This window comes from Terrapene carolina, unplaced genomic scaffold (assembly GCF_002925995.2).
Source record: "Terrapene carolina triunguis isolate 2854851 unplaced genomic scaffold, T_m_triunguis-2.0 Scaffold211, whole genome shotgun sequence".
Taxonomy (NCBI): domain Eukaryota; kingdom Metazoa; phylum Chordata; order Testudines; family Emydidae; genus Terrapene; species Terrapene triunguis.
In genome coordinates this window covers 40,256,050-40,277,855 of record NW_020664562.1, presented here as the reverse complement: position 1 = coordinate 40,277,855, position 21,806 = coordinate 40,256,050, and the positions used below count along the sequence as shown (strand labels likewise).

At 39.5% G+C, this 21,806-nt stretch overlaps 1 protein-coding gene across 6 annotated transcripts in view; it reads left to right on the top strand.

Moving 5' to 3' along the window:
- Positions 1–7,296: 7,296 nt before the first annotated feature.
- Positions 7,297–21,806, top strand: part of LOC113407395 (nuclear factor 1 A-type) — a 301,659-nt gene continuing 287,149 nt past the window's right edge. For 3 of the 6 annotated variants that reach the window (XM_026655859.2, XM_026655855.2, XM_026655858.2), the window contains exons 1-2: positions 12,328–12,449; positions 18,770–19,301. In XM_026655859.2, the coding sequence (XP_026511644.1) occupies positions 12,423–12,449; positions 18,770–19,301 (559 nt within the window). In that variant the 5' untranslated portion in view covers positions 12,328–12,422. Of the gene's footprint in view, positions 7,385–12,303; positions 12,450–18,769; positions 19,302–21,806 lie in introns of those variants that run through there. The other 3 variants (XM_026655854.2, XM_026655853.2, XM_026655856.2) reach the window with 3 other exon arrangements.

The window sequence follows — 21,806 nt, the reverse complement described above, 5'->3', positions numbered from 1 at the left end:
GGCCACAAATAGCTTATCTCTCTGTGTGTGTGTGTGTGCGTGATTTAAAGTGGCATAATTGAGAGCTGGGGCTGGAACAGTGAATGATTCGCTGTGATAAATCAGCTTGGCTGTCTTCAGTACTGTACTTCCATTATTCATCTCAATGCGTGTTGGTTTATACGATGGACGTAGACTGCGGCAAAAAAAAAAATCATCACAACACCACCACGATGCAGCTGCTAACCTCTGCATCAACAGCAGCAGCGGCTGGTGGAGGACCGGGCACAGCACGGATTGATTATTCCCCCTCCCCCCCCCCCGCAAGCTCAGTGCAGCACAGCCATTCGAAATGAATTGACTGTAGAATAACCACTGGATGAATGTGGATTCGGTTCTCTACCTACGGCTCATTTTGTGTTTTGGGGGTTTTCTCATGACCTTTTTCCCCCCCTCTTCCTTTTTCTGTACCTTAAATGAAAATGGCTACCATTGACTTCATGAATAATTGGGAAGGCAGACTTGGCAGCTTATGAGACTATGCTTTTTTTTAAACACTATTTATTTTTTCCCCTCCTTCTCCACCGATTCATGAGTGTACAAGAGAGGGGGGGAGGGAGGGATATACAACGTTGTGTGTGTTTTTTTGGTAGTGATCATTTTTATTCTGGCTTTGTGCCTTTACTCGGAGGAGTTAAAACCATCCCTGCTGCGAAATCAATTGTCGAATAAAAATTGTTATTTGTACAGTCTCTAGTACCATGGTCAATGTCAGTTTTACGTTGATGTTACTTCCAGCGATGCAGATGTTAGAGCGGATACTGCAGTCCTAGAGTTTACCTTCTGTATGTGCAAATAAAAGCAAATGGTTCTGGATTTTTACTTTTCTTAAGATTGAGGATTGACTAGCTAATAAAAGAAGTATATGATTTGTCTGGGGCGGTGGAACGGGGTAACAATGAATCATGTTCCGTTGTTATGTTATTGATTGTGTCTAAATATTAAAGTGACATATACAAGGATTCTGGAAGACAGGTCTGGTGTATACAGGACAAACAAGAAAGTGGTGGTGGTGGGGGGAAATCTCGAAAAATATTTTCCATTCATAAAAATGTCAGAATGTTTATACATGCCTTTATTTCTGTATCTGACTAAACAGCTAATATGGTATTCCCAGCTTCAAATGATAATTGCAATGTCGGTGAGACCTAATAATACAGTAGCACATATAATTTTAAACCACACCTCACTGTTTACTGTGATATAACTTTCCCAAAGTTTATTTGTGGCATTAAGAGAGTTTAAGTGCAGAACAAATTGCAAATGAGCAGCTCTGTTTCTATACATACTGTGTAGGGCTACTAGAGTTTCTACAGTTAGGGACAATCCAAATCTGAAGAGGATTAAAAAAATACATCTGTAGGGAAATGCTTATTTCCTGCCAAGGGGAAAAAATCTGCAGGCAGAGCTTTTCCATGTTCTAAATGGAAAATTATATTATATTTGATTTATGCAAACTGGCTAAACTGTAATTGTAACAATACACCTGTTTCATAAAATGAGAACAGAACTTTAGAAAAAGCTACATTTAAAAAAAATATGAGTTCACTGCATTTACACAGAATAACTGAGTCCCCTGTTGTGATGTGTGTGTGTGTGTGTGTGTGTGTGTACAGGAGTAAAAACAGAACAAAAACCAAATGAACAAAATCAGGATTAATTAGTCCCTTTATAATCACATTTCCGTGTGTTTGTATTGTGTCTAGTTGCTAATAGTGTCAGCACTGCAATTGTCCCAATTTGATATGGAAGTTAACACCCCTTTAAGATGAATAGAAGAAATTCTCTCCTTTTCTAGTGCTATTTTAGTCTGTTTCCAGAAGGTAAGTAGGTCATTGATTACAACAGCTCTACAACCACAAACTTACTTTTTTCAGAAGAAATATTATATTCTGCAAAATCAAGCAACCTGTGCAGAAAGATCCTACCTGACCCCATGTTGCCCATAACTAGGGATCTAGATTGCCAATACTAATAATGCAGCAGGTCTCAGAATTACAGTAATGAAAACTTGAAAAATGTTCTGATGCTGAAGCTAATGAATTTATTAGATGTTATACAAAACCTTTAGACTTTCTGAACAGCGGAGCAGGAGGCAAAAAAAAATTAGTTAAACTTGATCATATAATTTACTTGTTTAGTAAACCTAGAAAATGCTTCAACTCGAGCACATGCTGACAGAAGCACTATGCGCACAAAAAGCAACAAGTAAACACTGGAATTTAATAATAAAAACTGAAGATTAGTATTAACATTTTAATCACTAGTGCTTCCTTGGTTAAAATGTTTAAAAATAAAAAGTGGATTTTGTAAAACTCAATACATAGAAAAGTTTCTGTCTTCCCTAGAGTGAATTCTACAACTTGCGTATAATATTTTCACATTTAGGGGAGATTTAATTTGGGCTTGTAGGAGTATTTTGATAACATAGAAAAATACAGATAAATATAGACAAAACTTTTGTTCTCTTATATTTTTAAGTTCTCTTTACATCTTAGGAAAGTGATCAGCTTTCCACGGGCACACATTCTTACCCCTTATTTGGACACTTACCTCATATGATGGATTACACTATTTTGATAAATAAAGGCCTCATACATTCTCTTGTTCTTGGAGTGATTTGCAGACAGACATCATTCAACATACACAGTACCAGAAGCAATAATACTGAAAGGTCAGATATTAGCATGCTGAGATTCTTCATGCCCAATCACCGTCCCCATGCACAAAGTTAGGAGAGATTTTGCCTGAAAAGTAGGATGCTCATATTTTACAGACTTATTTCTAATAAAGAAAAATACAAGGAACAAACATAGTACTTAAACAGATCACTAATTATTACAGTTTGAGAAATATTATGTCTCGTCTTAATTTTAAACTTTATTGCTCACAGAGAAAAAAAGTTCAACATAGGACAATAGAGGAAAGCATTCCAAGTGTGGTATAAATAAAAGTCGTGAGTAGTCTTTCATTATACTCCCCCATTTTCTCTGAGTCATAACTTTTCTATAAAGTATACTGCAGTTGCTGAGTGTTAATCTTATTCTATTAAATTCAATTAACATCTTCCAAGCCATATTTTCACCTCAACTATTAAATTTCAGATTCAGTATGTAGTAAGTGAACACAAGACAAACCACTGTACTCAATGGGCTGTTTTCACGTGGTAGCAAAATAGTACCAAAAGTAAACAAACTGACTACATTTGGGAAGTATATTGTCATAAACACAAAAATGTGCATGTATAAAAATATGTAGTAGGTATCTCATATTATAACAGAATTTTCAAAATTTGACTGATCCTACACTCCTTACTCAAGCAAAATGACTACCAAAGAGTTCAGGATTAGGTCCAAAATTATGTGACACATTATTTATGCTGAACTGTGATTTGGAAAGAAAGCTGCATCAGTACTGGAGACTGTAATCACTCAGTACCACTGCAGAGTCATTTATTGCCCTTGAGAAAGGTGTCTGTCGGTTTTAGATAAAGAAGAGAGAGTTGAATAACACAATGTGACTGTATAAAAAAAGTTTCTGTATATTACTTTACACTTATGTTCTTCCATGTTTGTGGCCTAGTAGTTTAACAAGCATGATGATGGTTTGCACCAAACGGGGCAGGGTCTGTCTTTTTAGTACGCATTTGTACAGTGCCTAACTCATGGTACTGAGCTCTGACTAGGTGCTACTGCAATACAAATAAAATAATAATAATTTTCTGTCAATAACGCATCTTTAACTTATGAAATCAAAACTATTTTCACTATGAACTTTGTAGGTTGTAGTTTTCAAAATGAATCCTGTTTTCAAAGTACTATTTAATCTGAAAATCTATTTATTAAATTGTAAAAACTACAATCAAATGAAAGAAAATAATGATTATTCTGGATCTCTGTCTCTGATTTCTGTTTTATTCCTGTCATCAGTTTGAACCCATCTGTTTGTAAGTTGCTATTTCTGTATAACTTGCAATACATAAAAGTATACACTCATTTGGAAAATTCTCAAAAATTTTTCAGTGATCAGCTAGAAACAGGGGCAAAATGGGCCCCCCCCCCCCCCCAATATGTTGAAGAACAAAGATTGGATTAGTGAAAATGTAAAATGGAAAGCTTTAGCATGGCAGAAGGGACCAATGGTTAGAACACCAGCCTAGGCCTTCTGAGACCTGTGTTCAATTCCCTGCTCTACCACAGACTTCTCTCTGACTTTGGACAAGTCACTTGACTTCAGGGGGCTGTAGGAACCTAAAATACCTTTGAGGATCTTAGTTTTAGTTCCCCATCTATAAAATTGAGATAATAGCACTTCCTCACCTTCCAGGGTTGTGATGAGGATGAATACATTAAAGATTATGCAGTACTAGGATGATGGCGCTATGTAAGTATCCAAGACAGATAGAAAGCTGCATATATGAAAATTTATTATTCACAGGAATTAAGTAATTTTAAATTAGTATTTTGGCATCAGATTTCCATCAAACCTATGTGTGTGTTCATTTAATCTAAAACAGTTGAGCCTGTCAGTTTACTGTCTCTGCAGGCTTATTTTACTGTTTAAGGGTTATATACCACTTTCATTCATTTTTTTTATAATTTATATTATAGCAGTGTCTAGATCCCCAGATTGGGGATCAGGGCCTACGGTGCCCCAGTGAGCTCACAAACTGTAATCTTATTTTCAGCTTCTTCTAAAAGAATAGAAATGAACACACCAAGAAAGTATCATAGTAAATGGGTATTGTCAGCCTTTTTTGAAGTATCTTTTGCGCAATAAATGATAGAACTGGGGGAAGGGGTAATGCCAACCCAGTCCATATCTAACAGCTTCCCTCCACCACACACAATCTTTTTATTGGAATAAGAAATGCCTTATGGTACACATCAAATTATGGGCTGTAGAGTAAATGCTGAGGATTTAGCTCTATATAGTGCATGGTAAGTCTCTAAGGAACTGATCTTAAGCCAACTGGAGGCTTTCTATTGACTTCAGTGGGCTTGCAAACGGGCCCTGAAGTCCTGACTCTCAGAGGAGCTGACCGCCCTCAGTTCCCATTGACTTTGGTGTGAGTTGGAGTCAATAGTGTCCAGGGCTTCTCAGATGGTGGTCAGCACCTAGGAAGGTTGGGGTCCATGGCAGTTGAGCATGCTCAGAACCTTGAAAAAGGTAGTCAGCACTTTGGAGGATCAGGCCTCTAATGATCACAGTTTTATGTTAATATTGCCATGCTGTATAAAAACCTAATCGTTTTCTAAATTCCCCCTTATGTGACCCACCTCCTTTCCAAAAACCCAACATGTTCTACCTCCAATGTCATTATTGCACACCTGCCCATCTACAGATGTTCCAACAGTCCCGGTTTCAGGGGGGATAGTCTCGCTTTGCCCCCATCCCAGTTGAAGCAGAACATTTCTAACATTCAGGGCCACTAGGGAGGCAGCAGTGTGCCCCCCCCCCCAGTTTCAAAGGGCCACAAAGCAAGTTGCAGCCTGGTGCATGGAGTCATAGCAAGGGTTTGGCCCATGCTTCCTCCAGCTCCTTTGGGGCAGACAGGCCAAACCTGAGTGGCACTGCACCCTTCTTTAGCCACTTGAAATGCACTGCGAGTATTCTTAGATAACTCTTGATAACATAGCAGACAATCCTTTGCCATGTTTTTTTTATCAACACTCTCAAGCGGACAAGGGTAAAACATAGATGGTTTAATTTAATCTGCAGACAATATTTCATCATTTGATGATTTGCTAATAGGAACCATCTAAAAAAAGCCCCTCACTAAATAACAGAAGTTTATGCTAACCAGTAGCTACCATCTTTATTCACCAATTTTAGTTAACACTATAGTCTGGTAGATCTTTAAAGTTCTAATCTCGTCCACTTAATAGTATTAAATATTTGGGGGTAATCATAATACCCCAGCAGTCCTTACTCAGCTAAAGGGCCACACTGTACTATTAAAATAATTATAAAGTTCCAGAAATTATCAACTGCTTTTTTTTTATGTTGCAATATCAAGAGATCTCAAGCTTCCAATACATGATGCAATGCTTTTGCTGTCTGCTGTTAATTACACAAGCCTCCATCATCAAGGATAGTTGGGGGTTAGGCTAGATGACCTTTGCGGTCCCTTCTAACCCTGTGGTTCTATGATTCAGAGCTACACACAATTGACTGGTGGCTTTCTATTTCTCACGCCCTCTTTGGAGATTTTTTTTAAATTAAGTTTAGCAGATTGTATTTTAGGAGTTGTAGATATCAGGGTTATCCTGCAAAAATGTCCAAAGCTAGTTAACAGACACAACGTCTTGCAAGGATGACACCAGGACTATTTTTGGGGTGCTGCAGAAGTTGAATACGTTGTAGCCAGGAATTCGATGGCTGTAATGATAATTCACCCCCACCTTCAGATTTTCCAATAGTTGGGAGGACAGGCACAGTTCGAATTAGAATCATGCAGGATCCTTTTGTTTTGTTGCATTTGATTTCTGAACTCAGCAGATTTAATACATTTCAGAGAAGAACTTTCCCCCACCCAGTGCAAATGGCTCTGCCGACCTCCCGGCCAGTCTTCTTGAACTAATTCAGTAACTTGCAAATAGCGGTAGGGTTTGTTTGCTTTTAAAAGAAGAGGCTCAGTTGCAAGGCGGACAGCCGCACGACAGCATGCAGCAAACCGTCTCCTTAGACCCAATGTCCGCCTGCAGAAAAGACTTGCATTGCGTACAGACATACCCTACTCCTCTTCCTCCCGCCTGCCGCTGCTGGGCTGGGGCCTACTGTAGGTGGACCTCTGTCCCGGCCCCGGCCGCAGCTCGAGCTGAATCCTGGAGCTCGCGTTGATGGGAGATCCAGGAGCTGCCATTGGCCAAGGGTGGGCCCCGTGCGTGCATCAGCCTCCTCCTTGTGCGTCCGTGGTTCCTATGCAAATTGCAGCGAATGCGGAAATAAACACGGGGAGGGGTGGGGGGAGGGAGAGAGAGACTGCCGAATCGATCTCAACTTCTGCAAAGTCTAACACAATCCAAAGCATACAAGGCAAAGCCAGGGAGAGAGACTCGGAGAACCCAGCCAGCCCGGCTTGGATGGCTTTCAAAAAAGAGGAGAGAGAGTGAGAGAGAGACAGATTGCATTGCAGCTCCTTCTGATTTGGGAGTAAAGTTTTTTTAAAAAGAAACCTAACCAGCAGCCTGCAATTGGCTACAGCTTTTATTCTCTTCCGGGTTTTCAACGGTTCCAAGTTTATTTTAGATATTAAAAACAAAATTGAAAAAAAGTGTCAACCTATGAAGCCAATCGTCTCAGCCTTGTAAAGTTTCTCACGTACTCTTTATACATTGCAATGGTACGTGGTGCATCTTAAACTTTCTATTTCCATGTTTTTATAAACAAAGATACTGTATGTAACGTGCTACTTAATAGCTATTCTATTGCCGATACATTCATTGTCAGTGATTTGCTACAAAAATAATGTGTAGCTGAATGTATTTCTGTGTTATGTGTGCAGGAGATAGCAGCTGTGTGGTTGGGTTTTGTTTTGTGTGTGTATATATATGCACTAGAGTTTCCTTTTTTTTTTCCCAGGGATTTCAGAAAACCGCTGAGCTTGACAGATTTTTTCCCCCTCCTAGCGCTTGCTCGGTTCCAAAAAGAAAAAAAAATGTACGTGCTCGGGTCCGTAAAAAGACGTCTGGCATCGGCAGCCAACCCAGCACAAAAGGAAGTGTCTAGACTTTGCGTGTAATTGACACACGCCTTCTCTAATCAATGTTGCAAAGCTCCATGATGGACTAGAGGGCTGTCCAATGAGAGAGCAGCTTGGCTGTTGCAACGTTCGAATATCCCAAATGGGAGGGAAGCTGAGAGTGGGTTGGCCTTCTCCCCCCTCAAAGTTCTTTGAGCTCAGCAGGGGCCAGTGTAGTTTCAAGCTGTCAAACCTGCTGCAAACTTCCGGATTTAGCAAAGCACACACACACACACACACAAAAGTGTTTCTGCTAGTTTAGCAAAATGCTGAGTTAGGGTAATTTTAAAACAAATTGTATGTGCTTTGCTTTGCCTTTTGCACTTTAAAATAGATTAAAGGAATGCCAGGGTGATTAGACCACCCCTCCCCCTTCCCGTTGGCATTTTTGTGAAAGAAAAAGCTGCCAGTATTTCTCATGGGAAGTCAAGAAGGGCCCCCCTCAGATGCGTTGTGTGTTACTTTTGTCACTCTATATGTGTGTACAATGGATATTAGGTGATTGCACTAGAATGTTTAGCTGACTGCAGATGTCTTTGCACATTAACTGTTAAACGGGCCCAAACTTTAGGAAGATTTAGAAAGCGCTTTGGAAGGCTAGCCGTGCGCCTTCCCCTCGCGTGTTAATCCTTTGTATGGTTGTTTATGGTTTTCTTAACCCATTAGTTACTGAATGGTGAATAGTGTGTACCGAGGTGCAGGAGGTCTGTGTTGGATTTGTTCACAGGCGACTGGCAGATGTTTTATAAAGTTGGGGTGTGTTCGCGCGCGTGGATGTCTGGGTGGGTGTGGAGTGGGGGGAGACGGAGTTAAAGCTACCATCAGGAATGTAAGTAACCCGGGACTGATGAATCTGTACGTTTCTTCCTGTTACTAGTCTTCCCTGTGCAGAAGGTGCGAGTGTAGATCAGTAAGACACTAACTTGGAGTCGGGCCCGTAGTCCCCTGGATATAAGTCCCTGACACAAGTCCAGTTGAAATCTATTCCAACAGCTTGTCTTGGAGACTGTAGCTGGCAGGCGCTGACTTAAAATATCCGACTCCTCTTTCCCTTGAGCGATGTAGGTACTTTGAAAGTTAACTAGAAATAGGATGGGTTCTTTTAGCTCTTTGGAAATTGACCCCTACGTCTTCCCGTGTGCTACTTAAGGCAGATTTTGGAGTCACAAAATTCACACATTGCACTTAGTTGTGTACAGACTGTCTTTCAAGGGTCCGTGATCGTGAGTTACTAGCAAGTGTTTTATTCCCAGAAAGCGGCTCATAGTAACCAAAGTGCAACAAAGCTGGAAAGAAAGAAAGAAAGAAAGAAAGAAAGAAAGAAAGAAAAACCCCTCCCCTTCGAGGTAACTGGCAAAGAAATTGTTGCTTTAACAAGTACAGAAAGTGTATACAGGAGGGGGAAGGGGGCGAGTGTGGATGCTCAGTATTAGCCGAGTTCTGACTTCAGTGCGCATTGGGCGCCCAAGTCTAAATCATACTAATACGGCCTCACTTTTAAGTACCTCCGAAATAGAAGAGAGTTCAGATGTACGTATAAGTGAACTCTCACTGACGTAATTTATATATCTAAGAGGATTTCACTAACGCTGGCAAGGTAAAGTTTCTGCAAATAAAACATTGTAAATGCAATGCCGGGCAAAGTGCCAGAAAGAATATGGATAGCAGGGATCATGGTAGAAGTCTCTCTCTCTCTCTCTCTTTAAGCAGACATCCCATCGCAAGGCAGCCTATAGCACTTTCAAAATAAATGACCGAAGTCCCCCATTTCCAATGTCTCCTTCCTAGCGGCTGATCTCCGGGTTTGCTTTAGTGCCTCGCTTATTAAGGAATTTGCTTTAACTATGCTTCCCCGCCCCCACTCCTGCGTGCCTTTAAATAGCTTTATATACCATCCGACGGTGATTTCTCTCGGAAACCCCCACCTCCCCCAGTTGCTTTGTTTGAACGTTCCTCTTGGAACTTTCACTGGGCGAAAGGAGGTTCTGAGCCAGTTGGGACCAGCGCTGTGCAAAGCTCCCCTCTCTCCTACCTTTTCTGTAGGCTCATGATCCTAGAGTTTAAGCGTGCACAATGTGTGCTGGATTCGAGAAAGCGGATGTGAAGGGGTTTGGTGCTGAACTTGGATGCAGCCTCTGCCTAGAGGGCGCAAACAATCGTCCCACGTCCAAAAGTCTTACGAAGGGCGCCAAAAGTTACTTAAGATAATATTGCTAACCACAAAAAGCTGGAAATCGTGGAGCAGGGCTGCCTGCTGCACCGAAAGGACTGCTAGGGGCCCGATCCCGCATTCCTCGCGCACCTAGGATGCCTGTGGAGTTCATTATTTCGGAGCTCATGGAACTTCATGTTAGCTTGTATTTGGGTCGGACAGGGAATGCAGGATCGGGCCCCAGAATGGAAACTACCTCCCAGTGACTCACTTTATTCTTAAAACTGTTTTTTTTTTATAACTAGATCTTACTGTGTATCACTAAAAAGTATCCTCCTTTTTGCCGCAGGGCTCTAAACAGAGGCAAATGTAAACATTATAGCAACAAAAGAAAGTTGTAATAAGTTATAGAAGAAGTTTTTTTTTTCTTTTTCTTTTTAAGGCATGCTTTGGTCAATATCTGCTCGCTGTGCCTCAGGTACATGTCTTGCTGTCAGCCAGAAACTTCTGTCGAGGAAACCTGAAGAGCAATGAAGTGATATATAGCAGCAAATATTTAGCTGAAAGTGTTTCTTGTCATTATTTGACTAACAGATACAGACCACTTTTTTATCAAAGGAAAGCACTGAGTGAAAACAGCTCATTTTTCAGTTAGTCCAGGACATCCCCAGTTAAAGAAAGGCTTGTAGAGAACTTCCATCAAACATCGCCCTGGTAAATACCAAGAATCTCTTTTCAGTCAGCAAATGTAGTGACGTACTAGCGAGGGAACAGAAATAAAAAAGTCTCCAGTTGGAGAGAGAGGATTTTTGTTACTTTTCTTACACCAGGGTTTCTGACAGAGCCTTTTCTTTGAGCAGCAATGGGCACAGGGATTAACACTCCTGAACTTGTTGTGAAAAGGCTTTACAGTTTGAAATACAGTACCTACATCTCCCATGCACATGAGAAGCTCTGCACGCTGCATTCGATGTGTCTTGTGGCGTCTCCTTTCCTTGGGGGGGGTGGTGGTGGTGGTGTTATGAATGGTTGTGGATATGTAAGTGTCTGCAGGCTGCATGCAGCTCATTGGGAAGAGGAAGAGGAGAAGGGAGTACTCCATCCAGGAGATATATTGATGTTAGACCGGAGAGAAAATATAAGACTCAATAAAAGAGAAAAGCTAGCTGACTGGAACCTTTCCAAACCCAAAAAACCAAACCCTTCCTTGTGCCAAAACAGTACGTTATAGCCTAAATAAGTGGCTGGAGGCTCGGTTCTATTTTAAGTGCTTTACTTTTACTTGGGAAGGGGGGAGCAGAGTAAATGCAGAGCACAGGTTGTGCATTTTTAGTAAAATAAGCACCCCTTACCATACAGTGATTTATTTAAAATGACAATCACATGCCAAGTATTAGGGATATTTGGAAAGTTTTGAACAAATTTATTCCCCCCCCCCCACAAGGGACTTAACTTTAAAAGACATTCCAGTTGGTAAAATATTTATGGTCCTGATCCGTATTAAGGTGTATAGATCTTAAAAAAAAAACACCCAAAACCTAGTGGACTGTACCCACGCCAGGGTTATAATTCTTTAGTCTCAACAGTCCAGGGAAAAAAGAAATCTGTGAAAATTCCACGTGTAAAAAAAAAAAAAATCTTCAAGACCTCCGCTAATGAACACGATGCCTGCAAAAAAAAAAAAGTTTGGAGTTTACAATGCGTAATTAAATATATCCCACTCTTCAGAGGAGCGTCTGCAAGGCGAGCAGCTGCCCCCCAAACGTTCCCAGACTTTTGCATCTGTGGAGCTACAGACGCAATGTAGAGGCTATACAATCGGTAGCCTGTATCGGTGAAGTTCCTTAGGCGATGCACGGAGTAAGGGAGGCGGTGGGGGTGGGGTGGGGGGGATAGCACTGTGGAAAAGTAGTTTTGTTTGCTGAAGCACATCCTGTAGCCTATAGCCGCCCGTGAGTCCTGCCTGTAACTGCTCCTGACTGCGTTACCCAGTAATGCACTGAGAGCGGGGATCGGGGATACGGAGGGCTGGCCGAGCCCAGCACTGCAGCCCCTCTCCCCTCCCCTCCCTCCCCCGGGCAAGGCAGCGAGCGAGCTGCTGCTGCTGCTCTTGGTGCGGTGCAGAGCGGAGCCGGAGGCGCGCGGGCAGGTTCCCGGGGAGCCTGGAGCCTGGGCGCGCTGCTGGAAGCTGGGGGTGGGTGGGAAGTGTGTGCTATGCCTTTAACGCCTGGGTACAGTAGACATGTATAGTGTGTAGTGTAGGGAAAGTCTAGGCGGGGTTAAAGTTCAGCTCATGGAGCTGCTCAGCGCTCGCTGCAGTTTAGCAGAGTTGGAAATGTGAAAGCAAGAAGCAGGCTAGGTTCTCCCCCCCTCTTTCTCTCTCCCTCTCTCTCTCTTTTCCTCTCTCTCTCCCTTTCTCTCTCTCTCTCTCTCTCTCACTCTCTCTCACACACACACCTCCAAACCACAAAAACCCCCACAGCAGTCATGTATTCTCCTCTCTGTCTCACCCAGGTAAGCAGCTGTTTGGATGCATTTGGGGCTGGTTTTGCTGGGTGGTGCGTGTGTGTATATGCGCTGAGGGGGAGGATGGTACGGCGGGGGGAGAAATACAGCTTTAAGAAAGTAACTTTGTTTCCATTAGGTTGCATTCCTCTTCTTGCACGGCCATTTGTGTAGGCACATGGCTAATGGCGCCTACTTATTAATGGTTTAATTAATATTGGTGGTGGGGGGTTTTCTGCTCATATGCAATTTTGGGGGGGACGACCTGCACGTGTTTAGCAGGGTTGCAGCCCATGACATGCTTGGTCATCTGCAATCAATACTCACTGTTTGTGCTTCCGATGCGAGTAATGCATGAAAACATAGATGTGCTTAGGGTTATTTTTTTTTAATGTAGCATTAAAAGCTGCTGCATTTTCTATTTTAAGACGTAAGGTATTGCATAGTCTGCATTGATTTCCCTCCCTAAAGTCCACACTTTTGTTTGTAAGGGTATGGTTCGTAGATGCGGTTAAGGTTTGCCTATGAGTCTCTCTGTACATTACCCATGCCTGGACCTATAGCTATATATATATATATTGCACCTACGCATAGATCTGCAGCTATCTACATTGCCCTGATCTATAGCCCTACATATATAAAATACACATTGCACCCATGCAGAGACGTATAGCTGCACGCACTGCACTCCTGCATAGATCTACAGCTGTACATACATTGTACTCTGTGCACAGATCTATATCTCTGTAAGTACACTGCAGCCGAGCAGAGATCTATAGCTCTATACGTTGCACCCCAGGCACAGATCTGTAGATGCAGCCTCTGATGGTCAAGAACGTCTAGCTCTGTCTTGCTCCCTGGAAATGTACTGCTTTGACGCGCGTTGTCACTTTCCCGGGTGTCACATTTGCCTGGATGTTTGGGAAGTGGGGGAAGTTTGGATTGCAAGTTCCGTCAGTGTTTTTCACAAAGTTGCTGGAGCCCTTAGGGCAGCCAAGTTGCCTCTGTGTTATTTTTCAACATTATTATTGCAAATGCCTTTCCCCTCTACATACTCCCTCCCTCCCCATTGCATTGCCCTGGATCTCTGGAGTTGAAGCTTGTGTGCTGACGCCCAGCCCTAGACTTGCCCTCCATTCCGGACGGTCTCTTCCTTTCACAGCTGCTGCTCTAGCCCTTGCTGCTCCAGCTACACTTAACTGCTCAGGACTTCGGGCAACTTTTCTTCCCAGCCTCCTCTCCCTCCCTCTATCCCTCCTCAGGCAAAGGATTGCGCTTTTGCTGCTTCAGATCCGCTGCTGGCATTTTTCATATTTATTTTCACTATTAAAAGGCATGAAGCTGAACTGAGATGTGATTTTTGTTCTCGCCAAAGCTTCCCCTCCCCTCCATATAGCTCTGTAATCCTGTCTGGGATTTAGATGCCTTCTAGTCTGACTATTATTCATAAGGATGATAGTTTCTATTTAGTTCCAATTAAGTACCTTCTTCCGTCCCTTTTAATCCAGGTTATTGCAGACATTAAATTGTACACCTTCAATTAGCAGGAGATAATCGTTTGAACTAGGAAATACTTTGTGGAGGACTCAGACCAGAGATTATTTCCTCCTATATGAGAGCATTATTCCTATTATTTTATGTTTATATATATATATAGAGAGAGAGAGAGAGTCATTGCTGGAGAATGACTGACTCTAATCATAGGAATGGATAGCTCTTAGAAGTAGCCGGAATAGCTTTAAAAGTTTTATTTTTTCCTTGCATAAATCAATGAATTTGTAGTTATAGTATCCAAAGTGACTATAGGTTGGAACTTTACCATGGTAGTAATCTTACAGTTGATTATAGATATAGTGAATGGGCTTGTGAGTTGCAGTGAAATGCGGGGGGTGGGGGTGGTGTTTCAAACTCTGTACCTTTCTGCTCAAATTTATGCCAGTTTATTAATGCAACTGGAAATACCTACTGTCTGTTGTTTCACGTTCTGGATGATTGGTGATAACATAACTTTCATAGAAGAAGCCATATACTGTTATCCTTTCAAACTGCACACATGTAATCCTGTTTTAGTAGGCCCAGTGGGACATTAAGAAGAAGACTTAAGACAAATGTGGGATATTTTAAAATGCTGAATATTGTATCATTCTGTTCCAGAATTCTTGCATTCTTGTTGCACATTTGGAAAAGTAGTTTAGGGATTCAAAAGCCCTCTTTTAAAACTCCACATTGAGAACGGAACCGTTATGTGGTTCTATCATTTTACGTAGAAAACATACGCGAAATCATTAATAAGGGCGTAAGTAGTTTTATATATTTAATGTCAGAATTAACATATGCCTTTTATTTATACAAGTTTTGAAATAAATGCTTTTTAAAGTTTTGGTGAAACATTAGAGTTTTAGAGATGAAAACATTAGAAAGTGGATTTAAAAAAAATGGTCATAAAGCACATTAGTCCAAGAAACGCAACTGAAATGACATAACTATGTACCTGACATAGAGATTTGAATCATCTATAAGGAAAATATACACAGCATTTGTTTCACTTCCCTGCTGCATATCCAGAAAATATTTTGGGCACACATGTACCTCTCTTTGTAGATTTATGGACAAACATTTATAGGAACATGGGTTTTAGAGATTTTACCCTTGCTATATCTGACTTATTTTCAAACACATCCACGTAAATATATTGTGGAAAACAATTACTCTAAAGCATTACGTTATTTTTTTAACTCTGATCTGGATTTTAAGGCATTTTTGTCAGTAGATTTTACAGGTTTTTTTAAGAGTATGTGAGAATTTTTATATACATATAGTTCTAAGGCCCAGCTTTTAGATGCAGAATGTGCTTTGAAGCACTATATTGACAAACTGAGAGAAAGTTTTATGATAAAGCTTACTGTTTATCACTGTCTTTTAAAAAAATGTATTAAACACATTAGTGGTGCCTTTTATTTTTTAGAATAATCTTTAATTATTAAAGGAGATAACAGTGCCTTTAAACTAAACTTTTGAAATATTTTTTAACTTAACCTGAGAAAAGGCAAAAATAATCTTATTTTCTTTAAATTTTTATATTTTGCCGTGATCACGTGATCCGACCTGCACATGTATGAATACTTGCTCTTGCATTGCTACATTTCAGAAAGTTGTTTGGTATTATAACATTGAAACAAATAACTTTGTTATGTAGAATAAAAGATCAAATTTGGTTGGATTAGTAGTGGATTCCTTTATCCCTGTTCATATTTTGCTAATACCATGTCACTGAGATTTAGGTAGGTTGATTTTACAGGGCAATATGTTTATGAAGACAGTTCGAAATACTGGATGAGTTAGTCTGTCAGTCTTCTGTTCTTGAATTAACCTTTTTGTTTAGTACCTCATTTTGAAAAATCACATTAGACTGTTTATGCGATTATGTTATGTGTATATATATGTGGTGTAGCATGTAGCAGTTTAATACAGAGTAATTACTGCTTAAAATTATATCCTGGTCTTTAGGCCATATAATGGTTCTGAGGTTTTTTAAAGTCATCCCTGTCCTGTTCCTTTCTCCCCGCCCCCCTTTCAGGTTCTCTGTAGCTCATCTTTAAGACAGATTAAAGGAACTGTATTTTAGATAGTATCCAGCCTAGGTCCAAAAAAGTCATGAGCATATGGGATCAGTCAATAAGAAGTACTTTTGAAAGCAGAAAGTTAAATATTTCTGGATAAACCAAGATGTATTTAGAATTTATTAATGCTTAAAACAATCCTCCATTTCAATGTAGGTCTTTTCAGCGAATTGTGTGTATACCTTAGCAGATAAACTTTGACTTTGCAGAAGGCCTTTTCGCACTATTGGCTCTTCTAAAAGGTGGGGCGGGGGAGAACATTTAAGGATCAGAAGTGTGTTTTTATTATTTTTAATAGCTTCTGGTGAACTGCAGCTTTTACTGTTTTTTCTTCTAAAGCTATTTTTCATTTGTGAAAGTGCAGCTACACGTGTTATGTTTGCTGCCTTCTCTTACTTTTTGAATCTACTGGCCGAAAGATAGCAGCAATTTTTTTTTTTACTTTATTGAAATTTGAAACCAGGATCTTCTCCAACGGGGGAAGGGGGGAAGTGTCACTCACCAAAGTTATTGTATTTTTACATATGATATTTTAGTAATCATTCATATTTGTAATGACTCCTGCACTGTCGTGCTGCATTGAAATATCTCTCTTTAATTTTCGGTAGTTTCTAACAATCTCCATTTTTTTCTGATATAAATGATCTAATGCTGTTTATCAATTTTAATATTTACATTTTAGGAACCACAGAGAATACATGCAATTAAGCCATTTAGAAAGCTAACACAAGGTCTTGAATTGTAACAGGATTTTGCTAATAGAATGTTCCTATCACTGATTTCTCGGTTTTGCCTATATTTGTTTGAGCAGCAAAGCCTATTTAAAAAACAAAAAAAGCCATTGGAGCTGTAGAATAAGTATATTTTAACAATGTTATTTTTAAGGTTATGAAATGATTTTGATACGTGACATACTCTACATGTGAATATAAAAGAAGAAATTCAGTTAAGCTGAAAAAAACAACAACCCTGTTACCTTGCAAGAATGGACATAAATTAGAGTTTAACATGCTGTAGGAAGCTTTGTGCAGGTTCATGGTGGGTTTTTTTTTTTGCCCCGCAGGGCCCAATCCTGCAAATGGGAGTAACTTCATTCATGGGAACTGTCCTATCGACCTCATGAGTGAAATTAGACCCTTGCATACACGTTTGCAGAACTGGGTCCTTAAAGTGTACATGCTTTTCTATAGATAGTGTAACATTCTGTAACAGTATTACGTAGAGAAACACAACAAGCAGAATATAATGAATTATAACATGTTTTGATCTCCCTGTCTGATTTATGTAGTACTTTTTAGGTATATTTATTTATTTAAAAAGTTGAATATATGGATCTTTCTTGCAACATATTTATTCAAGTTCGGGAAACTTTTTAATACTGATTATTTCTGTCTCAAGTAAGATGAGTGAACTTAAAATATTATTACTGAAGGCAAGTGATGTTTTCAGGTGGAGAAAAGTATTATAAATGTGGTAAATTCTTTTAAAATATATTAACAAAAATAAAACAAAATGTATTAACAAAAATAAATAATTTTTTGAGTTTGGATCACTGTGGCAATGCTAAGATTTTGTGCCTTAATATTTACATAGAAGCTTCCCTCTCTTTTTTTTTTTTTTTTTAAATAGAAGGCCGTCAGAACTTGTCTTGTATCCATGGCATAATATCACATTTATTATTTTTGGTAGGCTACATATAAACCAAACAGTTGTTTTTTTAAATTATAAGGGTAGAGTTTAAGTTTTTAATACTGTTTACTGTTAGGCATGCTGGAGAAATTTGCAAACTGGTTACATTATTTACTGTTTCTAGTGGTACAGTAGACAGAGATTAGAAGCACCTTGTATTGTATTATAAAATCACTTATACTGAAATTTTATTACACTGCAGATTGCCATTTCCAAATATGTCTTAGGGAAAGTTTTGCTGTATTTCAGACTTCCCCATACAAACATTGATTGGCATCCAAATGTTTAGAATTTGCCAAATTGGCGGGCATATGCTGGCTACACCACAAGCAGTGGGGTCAGGGAGAGAGCAAAGTAAGATATGCATTCTTTGAAAATGGATTAAAGTCACTACACTCGTGTATTTTTAAACTTTTATTTTATTTTATTTTTTAATGATATTAAGTTTTAGGACTGAGTCTAATAGTTACAGAATCTTCCTCATACTTATGTGTATTTTAGTTGTTCTCTACCCTCTGTGATAGTGGTGTCATATTCTTTAGGCTGATATAATATTGAGAAAGGGTTTATATATAGATATGTATATTTGTAGATATAGTATGTGTGTGACTGTGTATACAGACGCTCCCCGACTTACGTAAGCGTTCTGTTGTGGAACGCCTTGTGTAACTCAAATTTTGCGTAAGTCGGAAATGTATTCCTGACCATTATGCAAAAAAAACCACCCCAAACCCTCCTATTTCTAGCTTATCGAACTTTTTCCGTAAGTGCGGATTTGCGTAACCCAGGGGGCGTCTGTATACATATATACAATATATGTGTTAATATGTGTGTGAGATTACAAAGGTGCTTGTGTTTTCTGCACTGCATAGTATATACACATTGTCATTACTTAATTCTCACATCTAGCGGATATTAATTTCTCGTGTTAAAATAGTATTTTAAAGAGATGTTTTGAACTTTGTGACTGATTTGTTTGTGTTTTCATGACATCAGTATAATTCTTTATCATTTTTCCAGGATGAATTTCATCCATTCATTGAAGCACTTCTGCCTCACGTCCGAGCATTTGCATACACGTGGTTCAACCTGCAAGCCCGAAAACGAAAATACTTCAAAAAACATGAAAAACGTATGTCAAAAGAGGAAGAGAGAGCAGTGAAGGACGAATTGCTGAGCGAAAAACCTGAGGTCAAACAAAAATGGGCATCCAGACTTCTGGCAAAGCTACGGAAAGATATCAGGCCTGAGTACCGAGAGGATTTTGTTCTCACAGTCACAGGAAAAAAGCCTCCATGTTGTGTTCTTTCCAATCCAGACCAGAAGGGCAAGATGAGAAGAATTGACTGCCTACGCCAGGCAGATAAGGTCTGGAGGTTGGACCTTGTTATGGTGATTTTATTTAAAGGTATTCCGCTCGAAAGTACTGATGGCGAACGCCTTGTAAAGTCCCCACAGTGCTCTAACCCAGGGCTGTGCGTACAGCCACATCATATAGGAGTTTCTGTTAAGGAACTTGATTTATATTTGGCATACTTTGTGCACGCAGCAGGTAAGTGCATTTATGCAAAGTTGTCCAACTTTCTGTATATCTACAGTCCTCTGCTGTACCATCTGAGTTGAGTGTTATGACCAGTCAGAGACCGTATGAGTCAGTGTTTGAACTTGGGAGAATATGTGCCATGTAAATGTGGTTGGCAGCATGGTTTTAACACCAGTTCCAGGCCTGACAAGTAAGAGAATCTACACCAATATACTCTGGTTGCGAATGGACAGGTGTTCTCACACTTTCTGTTGCCTTTAAGAAGTAATAGTGTCAAGATATGTTGGTTTTCCAATACTAACAGCAATCAAATCTTTGGCACATCTAAACTGCTTTCAGAAGTGGCCGACATTAATATTAGCACAGGAAATGTTAAAGGCTGTCTTTTAGAACTATGTAGAGGCCTGTTTAAAATGGACCTTATTTTAATATTGGTAAGAGAAAGAAGGTAGCTGAACCTTTTTTTAAACTGGCTTTGTATGTGTGTTGTGTTGTGTAAAGAATAAATTCAGGGAAATAGAAGTGTCAAAAGCCCAAGGTGGTAAGGCCCAATGCAAGACCCAGTGAGTGCCTTCAGCTCGTATTGACGTGGGTGATAGTTGAAGGTGCTGAGCACCTTGCAGGATTGGTCCCAGAGAGAAAAGCAAAGAAATCATACAAATATGTAAATATAACAGTGCAGTGTGAATTGTGGCTAAAATAAAGGCCTTTGGTATCAAATGGGGAAAGTAAGGTCAGTGTTAAAAATGTAACTAGCACACAATAAATGAATACACTTAGAATAGAACTGATGGCTTGTTTGACAATTTTGCATTCAGGAGAGCGGAAATGCTTTTACACTTCATGAAATTTGCAATCTTGTCTGTGACTCCAATGCAAACCACGCCCTGCCTGTGAATATTAGTATATTCAGAGGCTACCTAATAGGTCAACTGGATAAATAACATGCAGTAGCATTTCTTTTCAATCATTTTGTTTCTGAAGAAGTTGCTGTGTATGAAATGTTAGGCCCAAGTTTTTGGAGCTTGTTGACTTTTCATATATACGTACTAGTTTTGCTGGATTTCATTCACAGTAGTAATTTAAGCCGGGGGTTGGAGGGAGTTGAAAATGGGGGGGAAACAAAGAGAGGTCAGTGGACTCTTATCAATAGAAACTTAATAAATATAATAACAATAATAATAATATAAATCTTGCTAAAAGAAGAGAATACATCTATTATCTGGCATTTTTTGGGGGTGATACATAAAGTGCAGACTATCCAAAAGTTGCCTGCAATAAATCAATATTCGTTGCGATACATAGTATCACTTCAGTAACTTTATTGATATAAAAACAACAAAGAGTCTGGTGGCACCTTAAAGACTAACGGATATACACTAAGGTTAGAAGGAACCTTTGGCTAGCACTGTGATATTTTACATAGTTAAGCTGTGAAACTTTGTAATTAGATGTGATTTGATCAATCACACTTCACATTGCTGGGGAAGAAAATGTAGGCAAATATTACAGGAAGAGTGGTTTATTTACTACATGGTATGGTGAAATGGGAATGACCAATTCATGTAGACTTATATTTAGCACTAGTGTTGTTTAGTTAGTGTTATGTTTCATGAATTAAATGCAGGCTTCTGAAAAGGACTGTGAATTGTCAGCAAAAACCAGTGACCTCCTACCTTAAAAACTTGAATACACATTATCGTTTTTGTCTGTCATTTTGTATATGTCTAGATAAAATATGGTTGAGAGACAGAGAGAGACAAGCAGCTAAATAAAGTACATATGTAATATAAGGAGGCCTAAAGTGATAGTTTTTTCTGTTATGGCAGTCACACATTAGATATTTAAAGAGTCTAATAATATTTTGATTAGCAGCATACCATCTTATCAATATGACAGTGGTAACAAACAGACCGCAGTTGCACTTACTGTTCTTTGGACTAAACCTTTGCCACAGGAACTTAAACATTAAACTTAATCTTTATTTACATTTATAGCCTCTTTTAAACTGTAAACCTCTCACTCTAACTATACAATTTAATATTTTACCTGTTGCTTACTGATTGTATATATTGCATTACACTGTTATTGCAGTAGTTTGTGCTAGGATGTTAGCAAATCTAATCATAAAGTGGGACAAAATGGTTGTAAAATGATATTTAGGAAGCATGCAGTGTAGTATTTGCCTTAAAAAGACGTAATGAAAGCAACATGGATAAGGCTACCTTTTGGTTTTTTTGTTTTCTTCTGATGTATCCCAGAATTCTTTGTTACACCTGAACACTGGCCAAGTCAACGGTGATTGGTTCTCACAGAACCGCAGTAATGGCAGCTAATGCTGTGTGTGCAACGGGAAAATGACAAAAGAAAATAGTAAGCGTCCTTTGTCTCAGAATATTTCAGACTTGATTTCAGAGATTTACAGACCTGTTATTTATGCCGAGGAAGTTGCCAACACAAATATTAGGTAGGTTGGTCAACTTACATATAGCTGATTTGACAGGCATCTGCTAT